The sequence below is a fragment of the Beta vulgaris genome, chromosome 1, assembly GCF_026745355.1.
Source record: "Beta vulgaris subsp. vulgaris cultivar EL10 chromosome 1, EL10.2, whole genome shotgun sequence".
Classification (NCBI taxonomy): Eukaryota; Viridiplantae; Streptophyta; class Magnoliopsida; order Caryophyllales; family Amaranthaceae; genus Beta; species Beta vulgaris.
Genome location: NC_079202.1, coordinates 41,258,433 through 41,275,974, shown reverse-complemented (window position 1 = coordinate 41,275,974; position 17,542 = coordinate 41,258,433). Strand labels below are relative to the sequence as shown.

Below are 17,542 nucleotides of genomic sequence, written 5' to 3'. Positions count from 1 at the left end.
TTTTTATAATTTACTTACATATCTCATGCAACATGTTGATCTTGTACAAAAACTTAACACTACATAAATAAATTACATATATTAAAAGTTCCCTTCCGCTTATCTCCATTCCTTGGTCACAGTCCCTACTTAATCCAACCTGCATGGATCATAATAGTACCCACTGTCGTCAATAATGATGGGCGGGGCCTGAGGAACATAGTTAGGGCTACAAATCTTACATCCTTCCTCAGCCCCATAGCCCATAGGTGGTATTGGATTGGGTCGTATGAGTAGTACTTGAACCTTGTGATGTTGGGGTTCTTGAGCTAGAACGACTCTTTGTTCCACCGGACGACCCCGACAACCTCCATACATCCCAGCCACCCGCTCTTCCTCTCTATGGGTAATTCGCTCATACATTTCTTTCCAATGAGGGTCATTTGGGTAAATTTGCCTGGCTTTGACATTCCAGAGTGATATCCATTTCTCGCCTAACTTTCTCTACTGTGCCTTCCCATCTTATCAGACCCTTGTCTATATTCTCCATGGTCACCCCATACCCTTGAAATGCTCCCATAGCCACATACAACTTCAACAGACTCCAATAGGTTCTATGGAAACTAGCCCATGGCTCGCAAGTCGGTAAGGTCTTTATTATAACGTACGCTCGGATTCCTGTCCGCTAATAATGATTATTACTATCAGGCCCCATACCCGCATTCCACTCCTAAATGTGCCCTAACACCTCATTAGCATGATAAATTGCATCATCCCACCATTTTCTAACCGCGGCATAGGTGTCGGGTTCCTTCAGATAGGATACATTCTGGTTCACACTCTCACTGGATCTACTTGAAGCCATCTACACAGAATTTCTAATGTTTATACAATCATCACATACATAATCTATGCACATAAGTTCCATGCACATCAACACATATTCACATCATCACATATGTAATTATTTATTATTATTTTTCTTTGAAAAATATACTTATAAATATATATCATTATTCATTAATTTTTGAGCATCCCTCCCTAGTTAGCAGCTTAATTAAGACTAACTACAATTAATTAAAGAGTTAAGCTACTAATTAGAGATGTTGTTAATACAAATTCCTAAACCACCCTGCCGAAATCTGTATATACCTGAGCTTGGTTTATGAAATCAACTTAAGATAATTAATTATTACATCATAGTCGAAGTATTTAGATGTTTGAGTTTAAAAATATAAGTTTCATCACATAGTCAATTTATACAATCACTAGTGGAAAAAACATCAAGTGCTCCGGTTAAAAACCATACAAGTGCTCCGTATGTGACCCGTAGCAGACGTCATACGAGCACTTGAGTATTTATCAAGTGCTCCGGTTGAAAACCGGAGCACTTAAATTTATAAGTGCTCCGGTTGTCTTAAAAACCGAAGCACTTGTGAATTTTATATATTCAAAATACGTCAAGTGCTCCGGTTGTTGAGAGAAAACCGGAGCACTTGTGAGTTAAGTGCTCCGGTTTTTTCCGAACAACCGGAGCACTTGACGTATTTTTTTTATAAAAAATTTTTTTTTGTTGCTGTTACAGCAACACCACTAGTTGGAATAATACCATGCCCACGACATTGTTTCTTGAACTCCTTGCATAATATCAATACCAAACATATCCCCCTCCCAAGACTTACTCTTCGAACAAAGAGAAAAGGACAAACATCACATTATTTTTCATAAACAGAGATCATTTATTTCCATCAAGAAAGTTTCAGCAATATGGATACAGGAGCAAGAATCCTATATCCAACTACTAGACAGAAAAAGTGTGCACCAAGCTCAATTAAAGTAATCACGCCATGCACACCAAGCTCTTTCAGTCGCAATAAGTTGCTGGGAAAATGGAACAACACCTGGCAACACAAATTGGAAACACCTATATTAGGAAATGGAAAAGCCTGCTAGCAAGGTTCTTTCGGTACGATCGAATTGGAGGCCAACCCACAACTGGAGTAGGAGCAGCTCTAGAGAATTTCACCAATTCATGATACAACCAAACCAAAGTAAATAAGTTAACTAATTATACTTTCAATCTTGTAAGATACTATATGCAACTAGACAAGCAAAAAATAAAAAGAACACATCAAATCACAGAAGCAACCAAAAGGAAATTTTCTATACATAAACAAAACTATGGAAAATCAAGAAAATACATAAACATGAGATCATTGATTATGCTCCTTAATCCTTTGTCTTAAATTCATCCAAATCATTATCAATACAATACTCCATCAATTATAATCTTGAGAAAAGTTTACCAATAGTTATATAAATTTCTAGATCATTGATATCTGCCTGCCTTGCCTACCCTTTTATTCAGAATTAGCTAGATACTGTTATAGGTATGAGGTTCACTAATTGGACTTACAGGCATTTCAACAGATTTGCATTCACTTGATCAGTTGCATCAACATAAGGTAAAAGAAAATAACACAACTCCTGTTCATCGCAAAGGACTACACTGTACTTTTGAGGTTTCTTAGAAAAATATTTCCCCTGTTTCTGTTGAGTAAAGTTGGCCATGAAATGAATGGTGGTGTACACCAAAAAACTTATAAACCCTTGACCAAGTTAAAATGTACATTCGAACTATTTTGAACTCAAACAATTAAGATTTAACCACATCCAAACTTCAGAAGAATCAACTCCCATGCAGTTTGAATCATGAACCATAAGTCCAATTTCCAAATTATAAATGCACTTTTTTTTTCTTCTCAAAAACAAGATAATATTAGGAATTTCTGAAATAAGAAAGATATGATTAATATGTTTAGACATTAAAAGATATGATTCATAATATTCACTCTTCAAAACTACAAGGAAGTTTTTTCATCAGTGGCTTTCCCATCTAGGGAGCTCAAAACAACGAATTTCACTAGTCAAACCCAATTTTGTGGTAATAAGGTCTGCAAGTTGCGAGATGATCTTTTCTTTTAGATATTACGGGACAGAAAGCAGTAAATCACATACCTTTGGAGAAGTTGAGTATGAAAGTAGGCTGATCTGTTCCAAGGTAATTGATGTGGAAAATAAGATCTTCTGGCAAATCATCTTTGCTCCTCTAGACAACCCAGCCGATTCTTGCATAAACAAGACTGTATTTGTGACCACTAACATTTATACTCTTAACCAATGGCAACAAAAAATCCCACTCAATATCCGGATAGATAAAAGGAGCAATGAATCCACCAGTAGCAGCATCAGCATGAATGGGTGTGTCCCATCCAGTCTCCTTATTTATTTTGGTCTGAAGTTCGTTAAGGAGCTTCACGTCCTCAAACTCTCCTGTCAAGGTTGAACCTAGAATAGCTGCCACACAGATGGTATTCTCATCCACCATATCCACAGCTTTCTCTGAATCCATCACATAATATCCTTCTTTCAATTTCACCTCCTTCAGCTCTACCTCAAAGTATCGAGCAAACTTTTGCCAACAAACCTGCACATTTTGCATTCTCTCGAAAACTTAGTCACCTCAAATTTCATTTAGATTGGAGGATCAACTACTTAGAAGAGCATATTTAAAAGAAAGGAAGAAAAAACTTAAAACTCACCTGCACATTTGCTCCGGTGACTATATTAGGTTTGTCACACGGTTTTCCTTCTGCTCTTCGCTTTTGCTGCCATTTTCTTTTGAATGCTAAACCCGCCAACATGATTACCTCCGACGACCCTACCGTGCCTACACCAACTACAGTTTCTTCTTCGCCAATAGGAGCGTTAAACAGGTGTGCAATTATATTTACACATCGATTCTGTACAGCAAGCAGATCCTCATCAAGAGCAAATACACTCATTTCTTTCTTATCTTCCAATACTTCCATTAAAAGAAAACATACACAATCCACCATTTTGTCTTCCTTGTCTATTGTAGTTGGCATCAGGGTATGGAACTTGCATGGATCCTTATAGAATAAGATTATATGCAAATTTTCTGAAATCATTCTTTTTATCCTCAATCTAAACTATATATAAGCAAGACTTGTTTGTTGATCTGTGCGGTGTGGGTGCGTGGCGGCTCTTTAATTAAACTATTTATAGAATAAGAAGGTGCCAACAATGTTGTTTTCCCATAGTTAATACAATTTCATCACCAAATTTGATACTTATAGCATAATCTTAGAAATGAGGGAGCAATACTATGGAAGAAGAAAGACACAACACCAAGTGTGCACAAACATAGCATTTTGAACTGAAGAAAAATCTTCCATGGACAGTATTTTCTAAGAGAAAATGCAATGAAAGATTAACTTTCCTTTGTTAGATTACTTGATAAAAGATTTAGATAGAAAATGAAAAACTAAAATGGAGGGGAGGGGATGGAAGAAAGGAAATCAAGTGGAAATAGGGAACAAAATGACATATTCTTTCCTTAGGGCATGTTCTCTTCGGCATAAAACAACTGAACTGAACTAAACTGAATTGAAGGGAACTGAATTGAACTGAAATGAAATGAATAGTGATATGTGAGAGTAAAAGTATTGTTTACTGAATTGAACTGAATTAAAGAGAGTTAAACTGAATTGAACTGAATTGAAGAGAGTTAAACTGAATTGAACTGAATTGAAGAGAGTTAAACTGAACTGAATTGAACTGAACTAAAATAAGCTGGGGAGAACATGCCATCATTCCGTTCAGAAAACTATATCTATTCTCGGGAAACTATGAGTAAACAGAGAAAAATAAGAAAACTACTTTCCTCGAAAATGATTTTCTCGAAAACATAGTAAGAGTTCTGATTTATTGCATGTGGTACCATCAACTATGTTACACAGACTCTTCAATCTTCATTTCACCTCTATGTTGGTCCTCAATACTTCGACATGGTTATGTACAATTTGACACTCCAGTTGAGCCAAAATCAAGGATAACTTAAATAAAATAACCTGAGTCTAATACTTGGACATGTACCCATGTTCGAGTCTCCCGAGTAACACATTTGATGCATATAATAGATTATTTTTGTATGACATAAAAGATGAGACTGGAAATGCAAAAGTAAAGAGATGAGAATGGATGACTTGAAGTTCAGTGGTGACAGGGTACTCATCCATGTCAACATAAGTTTTGTTAATAGAAGCTATAATTAGCTGATCACATTCAGGCTCGTAGTCACAAATGATGCCAGATTTAACCTTGGATTCCCATCTAACATCAGCTCATCGTTTATTATCTGGTAAGCAGCATCCTTTGGTATTGATTTCTCGGGCATTTTAAACCTTCATGAAAAGAGGACAATCTAACAATTTAGCTGAACATTGATTTATGCATCTTATCATTTGTAGAACTAATTTTTGCTAAACTTCTTACACCTCTTATGCCTTGGCACACTTAGCTAAACTATCTAACTTATGGTGGTTGCGACTAAAACTTAACCTTTCCAAATAAGTCCAAGTAAGTTTAGTATTACACTACATTATTTTTGCGACACTTTCCTCGCCACTTTACTTATTTTTTTTTTGGAAATTCAAAATTGTTATTGATAACCAAAAAAATAGGGTAGTACAAACACCAATTCTCCAACTTCAGAGCATAAAAGCATCAGTATCCAACCTTACCCACCTTCTAGGAAGGGTTGTAAGGTAGACCCTTCATGTGCTTCCCTGAAGGCACAACTAAACCTAGTTAACAGCCTAGTAAAAAGAAACAACAGATTATCTACATAGTTGAACTTTCATGGAATCAGGAATTCTACAAGCTACATTGAATAAAATTAAGTCTATTGTCTGATCAGGTAACTTGTGATTGCCTTCAAATACTTGATCTTCTGCAAACAGCATGCCATATAACTGGTTCTTATTGTTCTTCTTTCTGCACTTACTAGTTGCTGTAGAGATTTCGTCTAGGAAAGCCATAGGTCTTCTAGCTATACCCAAGAGATTCAAACATTTCATCCATATATCAGTAGAGAAGGGACAGTTGAAAAATAGATGTTGAATATCTTCTTCTGCAGCATTACACAAAACACAAGTGGTATCACTGATCATATTCCATTGTGCAAGTCTAATTTTGGTAGCAAGTCTGCCAAGTACAGCCAACCAAGTGATAAATAAGCTTCTTGGAGAAGCCTTGTTGTTGCATATTAGCCTCTTCCACCTTACTTGGGTAATAGGTTCTCTAAGAGCTTTATAGAATTTGCTAATAGAGAACTTCCCATTGTGTTCATACTCATGAAGTTTAGTACATCATCAAAGTAAGATCTGCAACTCATGATTTTTTTAAAACCCAAGACATACCAACAGGATTCTCATGTTCCAAACATTGTTACTCTTGATATAATAAAGTGAATCCATTGGATCCATAGCTTGTCCTGCTTTAAAGCTATAGCCCAAAATTGTTTAGCTATGGCTGCTTTGTTCCAGTTCTCAGGTTGATGAAGTTAGACCTCCTCCAGTTTTAGGAAACATGTTTTTCCCATGAAACTAGAGTCTTCCTTGAAAGAGAGTCTTTACCTGTCCAAAGAAAGGATCTGCAATGGCTTTGAATTTCTTTTATAATCTTCTTAGGAAGAAGGAAAATTTGACACCAGTACACCTGCATACTTAATAACACAAATTGCACCAATTGAGCTCTGCCAGCATAAGATAGAAGTTTAGCAGCCCAAACTTTAGTTCTAGCCATGATTTTCTCAACCAGTGGTTTACAAGTAGCATAAGAAAGCTTCTTTGTGGATAAGGGGACACCAAGGTATCTGAAGGGAAATTCTCCTTTAGGGATCTTCACAACATCTTCAATTTCCTTTATAGTGTCATTCCTAACTCCCCCAATGTAGATATTGCTTTTCTGCAGATTAGCCTCAAGACCTGAAGCTTTTGAGAACTTAGTGAAAGCATTCATTAGTTCACTTTACTTATTTTTACTAAAGGTCACTCAACTCTTTTAATTTGTTGTGTGTGAGAGAGAGACAAAGAACAACATAGCCTCAGCCTTCAAGGACATGGTCCAAGGACCACCCTTCACAAAACATATACTCCATCCTCCCACCCTGCTTTTTCAATACTTACATATTTCCTCTGCTTAAATTTTATGGTTAGATCTAAACAAATTTCAGCATAAATCCTCACCAACATTATACTTTCTTTATCTTAACTTGTATGTCATATTTAAATACAGTTAAACATTAAATCTGACTAATACATTCAACAAAAAAACTAAGGCTCCAAAATTTTGTTAGATTCATTTCAATATGTTTTTTCTCAAAATGGTGAGAAGTGCTAAAGAAATATGCCATTAAAAATAAAGATTAATTTGCTGAAACATTAGATAATCCGTTACATAGATATTACTTCGTTTACATCTTTTTAAATACACATATTATCAAAAACGAATCTAGAATTGAAAAAATGACGAAATTGACGTAAAGATAGAAATTCAATGGAATGAAGAATACCTTCGAAACGTTCCTCGAAGAATTCAAAGACTTTAGCATATGCGATAGTGAAAAGAGAGAGAAAGCTAGGGTTTCACCCCCGATTCTCCATTGTTAACTCTATTAGAAATTATTCATAATTTTCATTCACGAGTGATGGAGGAGAGAGAAGGAACCAAAAACTAAATTAAAGAGGGAAGAGATTGCAGATTCACCTGCCACCGTGAGAGAAGGAGAAGAGCAGGTAGGTCGTCCGCCGTGAGTTGGGTCTTGAGAAATGGAGAGGATGGGGTGTGAATTGACAGATGCAAAAGAGAGTAAATGCTGGTGCAAGACTTTGAGGGAGGGAGTTTTAGGGCCCAATAGAACACTCAAGTGCTCCGATTTTCGGCCCAATCGGAGCACTTGAGATCTTTTTTTTTTCCAAGAATGATACGAAGACCATGTGCTCCATTTTTAAGTTCAACCCAAGCACTTGATAAGTAGCACAAGCATTTTTTTCCACTAGTGAATAAACATAACACAGCAGCACATAACACGAACATTCCAGACTAAGCTAAGCTTTGACCAGCACTTAAATCCCGCAAAACAGCTAAATCTGCCACCATCAGGACAAGTTCAAAAGAACAAAACAGTCAGCTTACGCTGGTACACAAGTCCCACCAGTTTAGGAATGTTAAGGTGGCTGAAAATAGATTTCCATTCAGAAGTAGTATCAGGATCAATGAATCTCAACATTTCTATTCGCTTAAATATCATAATACTTCTCCTTTTTGAATAAAGTAGCATAACAATATCCACATAACATAACGAATAACTTTTCATGAACAACACTTATACTCTTTCCAACACTCACTTAAATACATTAGTACAAAACTCAAAATATCTAAATTTGGGAAGGAACACGGACAAAGCCAATCTCCAAACTTTTTGAGGGACGTCTCCCTACCTTTCTTATCTTCTACTTTCAAGACTTTCTAGGTCATGAGCCTATATAATGGAGCAATACCCGCTCTAATGACTCAAAGAGAAAACCCGCTCTACGAATGTTGTTCATCACTGCTAACGCACTTACTTCCCTTCTAAAAACTAGTCTTTAGTATTTATTCAACTTATACTTAAATATATCCAAAAACTTTATTTTCCAATACTAGATTAAACCAACTTTATAATCAACTTAACTTATCAAAACAAGTTTCGAAAAACAAGCTTGCTATGTCACTACTACATAAATGAGCTATTGCAACCCCTAAAAACCGTTGCAATAGACTCAATAACCGTTGCAATAGAGCTATTGCAACAGTCAGACAACCGTTAATGTTGCTGCCCTTGCATTGCAACAGTCTTGGACACCTAATGCAACGGGCAGTTGCAACACCAAATAACCATTGCAATAGTACTAATGCAACTCATGTTTATTGTCTAATGCAATGCCTCTATGGTATCCCATGAACTGTTGCATTACATATGATGCAACATATTTCATAGTCTAATGCAACACCTCTATGGTGTCCCATGAACTGTTGCACTACATATGATGCAACACATTTCATTGTTTAAGGCAGCGCCTCTATGGTATCCATGAACCGTTGCAATTTTTTTTCCATATTGTGGCTATTGCAACGACGGATCTATAAATTTATATATATTAATCTGTTAACTTGATGTTGATGCAAAGCTGAAATAATTCAAAACAAATTCCAAATAAACATAATGATAAAAAATTAGATTTCCAAAAAGAGCCATAAATATATTCAAGGTCATCCAATCGTTCGACAATTTCCAACACCAAGTACTTAATATAGTACTATCGTATATATTTCAAATCTCAAGAGAAGTTTGATCACCTAATATATTTATTTCCAACCTGTATATATGCACCAAAAAATATCTACTTCTAGCGTAAATATATTCCCGAAAAATAAGATTACTAGCTAATTGCCTAATTAATTTCAAAACCATGCTCCACTTTTAAGCGAGATCCACTGCCCAAAAATTGTCATTCGTGCGACTGCAATTGTTCTTCATGTCATACATTTTCCTCTCCTTGATGTACCTATAGAATTATACAAAAGTTTAATAAAGCATGACATATGGTTATAATAATATACATAGAGAGAATGGACTAATCTATCATCATGGGACAGAACCAAGGTTAGAAGTAAGCTCTCAATGGAGTTCCTTGTATACAGCTACCAACAATAATAATATAATAACAAAAAGATGATAAAAATACTTCATAGCTATTTTTGGAAGGGAGACTTAACAACAATGTGTCGAAAGAATGCTATGATTAATAATTAAAGGTGATTGTTTAGAAAATTTTTGGTTGTATTGGTTATGTTTTAAAAGTAATATACTCACCTCTTACTTATCAAAAAATAAAATAAAATAAAGGTGATTAAAGGTTGGGTTATCAAGATATGACAGTAGGTGAAGGTTCATAGAGTGCTCCTAACATATAGAAGATTACTTCACACAAATAGACACATAGGTCAATTTAGATGGTTCTCGGTTTGGTGTTAATGAACAATGGTTTTATTCAATGATCAATTATACTTCTTGGGTTTATGAAAAGTTTAGGTTTCACACTTAATATATATAAATAGGTAGTAGGTATTGATCATGAAAAAGGTTTGAAAGGACCAAAGGAACAAGGGTTTACAAGTTCAATAAGTAATTAAGCGAAAAGTCATTTTTTTAGGTATTGTGTACTTCTCAAACAGAAGTTATACTGAATATAAGAGGAAGATGTGATACGAGGTTGATCAACACTCAATATAAGTACTTTACAGTAGTTCATAATAGAAGGGAAGAAACAATGAAGGCATCTACACATAGCACAATTGAAGTAGAAGCACGGTTTGATCGGTTTTAGAGGAACTTGACATGCAACAATTTCTAATTCGAAAATCACCAAACATGATTCATAATTAACACATTGAAATCAACTACTTATAACTTCTTAACAAAACAGTAGGTTTCCCACACCAAACATATTCGTACCTTTTATAAATTCCATAAACAAGTTTTATGATAACAATTAAGAAAGTAAAGCTTCAAAAGGTGGTTCGTGTGTATCTTAACTTGGTGCCTACGTAATCCCCCACAATTTCAAAGAATTTTCATAAATATTAAAGTATTTATGTGGTTATATTTAAATCCAAATGAGTTCGGAAAATGATTTGACTTTTAAAAAGGGTTGACTATTTTAAAAGTCAACTAAAAATATTTTTCATAGCTTATAAAATTTGTAATGTTTTAATTAAGCATGTTTTAATAAGAGTTCTGATTACTAAAAGTATATTTGAAAAGGAAGCTTAATGGAATCAAAAGCGCAAATGTGATAAAAAGGGAAAGAGCTAATTGATGACTAAAGTCCTAAAGAGCCCATCTCATTAGTCATCAAAGTTTCATTAATTAAAATCTCTTTTCCTAAGCTCAAAAGTAAAGCCTCTATATAAATATCCTAATAAACCCAAATTTTACCCTACACGCTTTATTTCTCTCTCCTCTTTCCACGTGATTTCTCCCCTCTCTCACTCGGCACTTTCTCTCTCTTCTCCTTTCTGCGTCGTTCTTCGTTCTTCCACAAAAGTTGTTTCTTCTTCTTCAAGTAACGTTTCTTGTTGAACAAGAAGCGTCACAAATCTTTTTAAGTGCCAAGAACTTGCTGCCGCCGGTCTTTTTCGATCCTTGCTGCTGTTCGGCGCCTTCCTTCCTCCATTGTTGTGGTTGTTTTTCTTTCTTCCTCTTCAATATTCCATTAAAGTACTAGTTTTTATATTATTTTATTATTTATTAGCATGTTTATGATTTAAATTGTTGTTTTATATGCAATATGAATTTCGGCTATCATATATATAATTATAATAAATTTCAGATTTATTATATTAAGTTATTTTTAGTTTTTATCATGAAAACTATAGTTTTTAGGGTTTTTAATTACTAGAAACTATATATATAAAGTATAAATCATGAGATTTGGTTAGTATATAATTTTATATGTATTGAATATATTTTCAGAAGATTTATTAAATTTTATAAATGCTGTAATTTCATAAAATAAGTATTTTAAGGGTTTTAAATGATTTTTAATCACTAGAATAGTTGTACTATACTAGGGATTAAAAATAACGAAAGTTTGGTACGTAAAAACGATTTTAAAACACGTTTAAGGGGGTTTTGATCATTTTAAAGTTGCTGTAAATTTTTAGTTCGAAAAAAAAAGCAAAATTTTGGCCGCCTCCTCTCTCCTCCTTTTTCTCTCTTCTCTCTCCTCTCCCACAAAACCCTAATTTTCAATCTAGGGGCTACCACTACCCTTTTGGGCGGTGGTAAGCCCCTTTTCTGGTTTTATTACTAGCTTTTTACGTTTATGTTTCTAATAAATCTTAGTCTCTCTCTAATGGAGAGTTTTTCTACCCATATATTGGGTTATGTCTACCCATATATTGGGTTTTATCTCTCTCAATGTGAGAGTTTAGAGAATTTGTTTTTGGGTTTTTCTGTATTTCAAGATGTTGATTTGTTGATCAAAATTTGTGCGGAGTTGCAACAGATGTCAAGACTTCGTTCACAATCACTTGAATTGAATCCGATTCTACTTCAAAACTACAAAAGATCGATAGACCCCTTGCAGAAGGCTGCATCAGACAGCGATGTGAAAGACAAGGGTTTTCAGAAGTGTTAGAACTACTCAACGATCGTGGTTTTATCATATTAGAATTGTATTTATTTCATTTGATATGTATTTGTTTAGTTTCGACTTTTATTGTAGATGTCGTATGACTTTGAATCAATGAATTAATGTTACTTTCAACAAAAAATAAAAAATTTAGTTCGATATATTTATTTTCATTATTTTATTTTCTAGCCGAAGATTTCGTAGTAGGAGACTTTTACCGAGTAAAAGTGGCCTACAGATTTGTTTATACAAGGTACGTACATTGTCTACGTGCTATATGATTTAGAAGCATGCTCTAAGAATGTTTTATTTATTAGTATCATGTATAGGACTCTATTTGTTCATATGTATGATTACTAGAATTGTTTTACATGTTATTTGCCTGTGTGCTACATGTAAACTAGAAGTATTTATGATTATAAATGTTTGTATGGAAGTTTGATGCAAGCAGAATAAGTCAAGTTTATGTATTAATTCGTGAGTGAATTAATGTAAGTTAGATTGAATCATGTTTTACATGGATTCTTGAGTATTATTATTATCTTATAAGAATCTTGGATCTTATTTGGTAAGTCACAAGTTATACCTATATAAAGGTAAAGTTTATTGTTGGCTAGGTTCAACAAGTAAGTTGGTAAAGTATAAAAAGAAGTTAAAGGAGTCTTGATTGATAAGTTGTGAACACTTGTTAATCTAAAGATAAAAAGGAATTCTGTTATGATTGTGTGATTATTAGTTATGTGTTGCTTGTTTGTTGTGTCAACACAAGTACTAAAATATATTCAACGTAAAGTGAAACGAGAATAGGTTATAGACTTTAGACTGTTGCACGTCTAGAGTTGGACACTAAGGGTTGGAGTACATGGTGGTAGCCCATGGCTTTTCTAGGAATGGATTGATCACCATCCCTCTTTCAGTTCAAAGGTTCCTCGATATCGCAAGTCATTTTGGAATATGTGGTAGCTCCCATATCTCCTATTTTAGATAAGTCAACTCGTCCAATAACTATTCCATTTAAAGAAAGAAATAAAGTTTAGAGTCTAGTTCAGTAAGAGTTGTCTGCAGATTATTATATGTTTATATTATTATTTATCCCTGCAAGTTATATTTTTGTAGTATCATGTTTAGGGTTATTTATGCCTGATATGTAGTACTCAGCTTTGCTGATTACGTGCTTGTTGTGTTTGTGATCATGGCTTTGCTTATTGATCCTGTGGTGATCTTTCGGGGGAGCAGAGTCAAGACAACATTGACATTACAGGTTCGCAGATGCATCTCATTGGGAATCTGGAATGGAGAGACTCTTGTATTACTAGTTGCATTTCAGTTGTTTTCATAGGAGCTTATGTTTTCAGACAATAGTTTTAAGTTGGTGTGTTTTAGTTTCAGACATTGTTTTTGATTACATAAGTTTTAATAAAGTTGTTTTAGAAAGTTGTTTTACGCTGCAAAATTCTGAGTAAGCCGAAACGTTATCACACGGGCAATAATGCCTGGGTAATTCTCTAAGGTTTATTATAAAAGTATTTTCTAGAAAAAGAGAATTATCGGGGTGTTACAGCCTAGGAAATCAAATCTTACTTAGTAATTTTTACCACCTCTCCAGAAACCTTTTAGGACCTTAGGCAAAACATTAATCACCTTAAAGTTAGTAATTAACCCAAAAGAAATCATGTTTCAAGCTAATATACCTCATGCAAGCTGAAATTCAGCCATAACTCACCTTCCTTGGTTTTCTTTAGGGTTACAGGAATGGAACTTCAAAACTAAAAGGAGGACACCTTGATGAACCTAATAGGGAAGTGTTTCCACGCAAGTTTCAGTGCTAGGATCTAAAGAAAACAAGCTGATAATGGGGCTGCTTCAACTCGCCATAAATGGCGTGAATGAGAGAGAGAATTGTGTTGCTCTTTTATTGTGTTTGTTTGTGGAGTCTTTCTGATGAAAATGAATGAGGGTCTTGGTATCCCTATATAGGGAGAATGGGTAATTGTAGGATCGGAATTTCCAGTTTACTATTAGGGTTAAAATTGTCATTTTTTTACCTATGAACATACCAGAATTTTCCCGGCTTTTAATTTAGGTTCTTTCCTCAATCACTTCTTAATCCTTAATTGTTATTAACCAATTTCCTCCAAAGTATATTATATATCTTAATGGAATTAAGTATCTCAACTTAATCACTCCTTAATTTTACTTCCCCGATCATCAAAACGATATTAATGACTACTACCAATTTCCTAATTCTGAAACGATACTTAACTTTTCAAACATAGTGCATAAATTACTCAATTATCACATAGCTCATGTTATTAGTTAGCTAATAGTATATAATATCCATGTCAGCAACAGAATTCACATAACAATCATTAAAACTCTTAGATTTCAGAACGTAATGGTCACACTTAATTTAATCGTCATTAGAATAATTGATCGTGGATTATCGATTCTAATGTTAGCTTAATAAGTCAGGCTATTACAGGAGGATACTGGGGAGAGATGGATAAAATAGACATCTTTTTTTGAGGATTTTCAAGGATGTTTGTGGTATGATGGTCTTGAGATGGGGATATTGTTTTAAGCACATTAGATGGAGAGGGAGGCTCACATAATTGAAATATTATTGGGTGATGTTTTTCCGGGATATGAATGATTATAGGGGACTTTGGACAAGTCACTTCATTAGTCTCAGAAGAGTTAAGGAACTCAAGTTTATCTCCCATATATATGATCCTTAGAACCACAAGTCGGCGGAATTTGTAGAGACTTTAAAGCTTGGAAAGATTTTTTGACAATAGTGATAAAGTCATCATTTCTTACTTTCTCTTTAGATATTACTTCATTGGCACAACTAGAGGTGTCAATTCAGTTTAACAGTTCAGTTATGGTTATAACCAAACAGTTCAGTTGATATCAGTTCAGTTTGTACCAGTTGAAATAATTAACAGTTCAGTTCAGTTCAGTTAACGAACTTTTTAGTTCAGTTTAATTCAGTTTTTTTCCTTTTCATTTTCAGTTCAGTTCAGTTGCAGTTTAAATCAGTTTTATCCAAACAGTTAAACCAACCAACGGTTGAATCCATAGCAGTTAAAATTTGTTCTGGTTATTTTCAGTTTCGTTTCGGTTTATTTCAGTTATTGACGAAAACCACATAACTTCGGCGACGATCGCATGGGCTCGAGTAGAAGTTAATCACACTCCTGTATTTGTTCGGGAAAAATTGAGCTTCATGTCGGTTTTGGCCAGATGTTTTTTGGGCCCGATTAAAAATTAATGCAACAAATAAGTGTTGTCGGCACTTCCGCAATTGCCTTGAAAAAAACAGTTGTACTTCATAAAAACGTGAATGAAAGTGACATCGGTAAAAGTGTATTTTATTACTGATATACTTCCTCCGTTTTTTTTAGATGTTACACTTTTCAAATCACGGACTCCTAGGTAATTTTTGGAGAGGATAGAGATAGAGAGAATGAAAAACAAAAGGGTCCCATGTGAACATGTGATAGGAGAGAGATAGAGAGAAATTATTACCCAAAATAAAAGTGTAACATCTAATTCAAAATTTCCTAAAATAGAAAGTGTAACATCTAAAAAAAACGGAGGAAATATATGATTTGGAATAAGACAAATTTATATAAGTCGATATTCAAACTTTTAGTTGTATACAAATCATATCATATTTGGTTTAAAAAGGACGTCTCATATCAATATAAATTATTATAAACTTTCTCAAAAGACGAGTTAGACATTTTAAAAGAGTTGATTATATTAATGTCTTACTCTTAGTATATTAGTTCAATAGATTAATATAACTATACTAGTCATTAAGCTCTATACATTTGAAAATTGAAAGCTTATAATCGACGTCAAATAAGTTGATGATATGGATTAGCTCAAGGTATCTATGTGTAATAAGTGAAATCAAGATAACAATACTCCATTTAAGTTAATCGTTAACAAGTTATATGTAATTTGAAACTCACGTATCTTAGCCAAACTAAAAGAAATTGCAATTGATATTAGATTAGATGAATGTATCAACGTAAGTCGATAAAGTAATTGAAACTCAAAACATTTACTTAAATTGAAACATGTTGTTATTGGAATGAGTGTATCAATGTAAGTCGATAAGCTAATTCAAGATGATAACAGTACTCTACTTAAGTTAATCATCTTTAAGTTGAATTCATTTTGGAACCGAAAGCATCTAATTCAGTTGCAACAATTGTAGAATGACGTAACTCAGTAGATTGGTTAATATAACAATTCCATTTAAGTTGATCGTCTATACGTCAAATTCATATTGAAACTCAAAACATCTATTTAAACAGTACCCTAAATTGATTTCAAGATAATAATAGTATTCTACGTAAGTACTTATATTACTTATTAAGTTACAAAATAGTAATATAAGTTATAACAATTAACATGTCAAACTTATATTACCAATGCTAAAAGTAACTAAACTAAACTAAGACTTAACTTATATTATTGGCTAATACATATATACTATTGACTAAAGTTATACTCGATTAACATGTCAAACTTGCATTAATACATGTATTGATATACATTAAAGATTTAAACTTTAAAGTGATTAATCATAATGAATAATGATCAATCACTAATTTATCAAATTCGGATTATAGTTTTGACTTTGCAGGTTGGACATTCGATAATCAAGATAAAGTACTCTTGTTCTTCACTTCTTTGTGAGCACAAACCACTTAACAATCAACAATCATAATCTATAAGTCCATACTCCATACTGATTAATGATTAGACTATTTATTAGAGATATTAAACTTAGTCATTTAGTTAGTTATTGATTTATTTAATCTCATTGGGTCACTATATAACAACAAAAAAAAGTTAAATAGAAACACCAACTAGACTGCGGGGCATAAAGTGATGAAATATGAACTTATCAAATTATAAATAGGAAAGCATGAAAAGTATGAAGTTTATAATTTATTTGAACTTAATTAACTTACGATTAGTGAATACTGATTAAGGATTGATACATTAACGATCAAAGCACAAATAATCCTAATTTGTTCATTTAGTTAATTTTAATTAATGATTGATACTTTGGTACTAAGGTCTAAGTACTAGTAAACACTATCTAGTAGTCTAGTAAGTATAATAATACGAAAATATAAATTGTCAAATACTAATTAACAAATAACTGATAAAGTGATAACATCTTTGAATGCTTGCAAGTTCGTATATTCATAATTTGTGCAATATAACAATGTAACTCAGTAGATTTGTGCAATATAACAATACTTCATTTAAGTTAGTCGTCTCCAAGTTGAATTCATATTGAAACTCAAAACAACTACTTTAACAGTACCGTAAGTTTAATTCAAGGTAATAACAATACTCTATTTAAGTTAATCACTTTAAGGTGAATTCACCCTGGAACCGAAATCATCTAATTAGTTGCAACAGGTGTA

The 17,542-nt window shown here is 33.5% G+C and overlaps 1 protein-coding gene across 2 annotated transcripts; it reads right to left on the bottom strand.

Moving 5' to 3' along the window:
- Nucleotides 1-1,576: 1,576 nt before the first annotated feature.
- Nucleotides 1,577-4,923, bottom strand: LOC104905920 (glutamate decarboxylase-like). 2 transcript variants are annotated; one of them, XM_048643375.2, is made up of 3 exons: nucleotides 3,582-4,923; nucleotides 2,998-3,466; nucleotides 1,577-1,880 (listed from the first exon to the last, which is right to left on the bottom strand). In XM_048643375.2, exons 1-2 carry the CDS (start codon nucleotides 3,969-3,971, stop codon nucleotides 3,089-3,091), a joined length of 768 nt encoding a protein of 255 aa, XP_048499332.1. In that variant the 5' UTR covers nucleotides 3,972-4,923; the 3' UTR covers nucleotides 1,577-1,880; nucleotides 2,998-3,088. The 2 variants fall into 2 exon arrangements, with proteins under 2 accessions (XP_048499332.1, XP_048499338.1); XM_048643381.2 differs by having other exon boundaries at nucleotides 1,869-1,991.
- Between the last annotated feature and the right edge of the window lie 12,619 nt (nucleotides 4,924-17,542).

Coding starts and splice junctions, on each gene's coding strand:
- LOC104905920 (XM_048643375.2), bottom strand. CDS start 3,971: ATGATTTCAGAAAATTTGCATATAATCTTATTCTATAAGGATCCATGC. Junction 3,467..3,581: donor TCACCGGAGCAAATGTGCAG/GTGAGTTTTAAG, acceptor CAAAATGTGCAG/GTTTGTTGGCAAAAGTTTGC.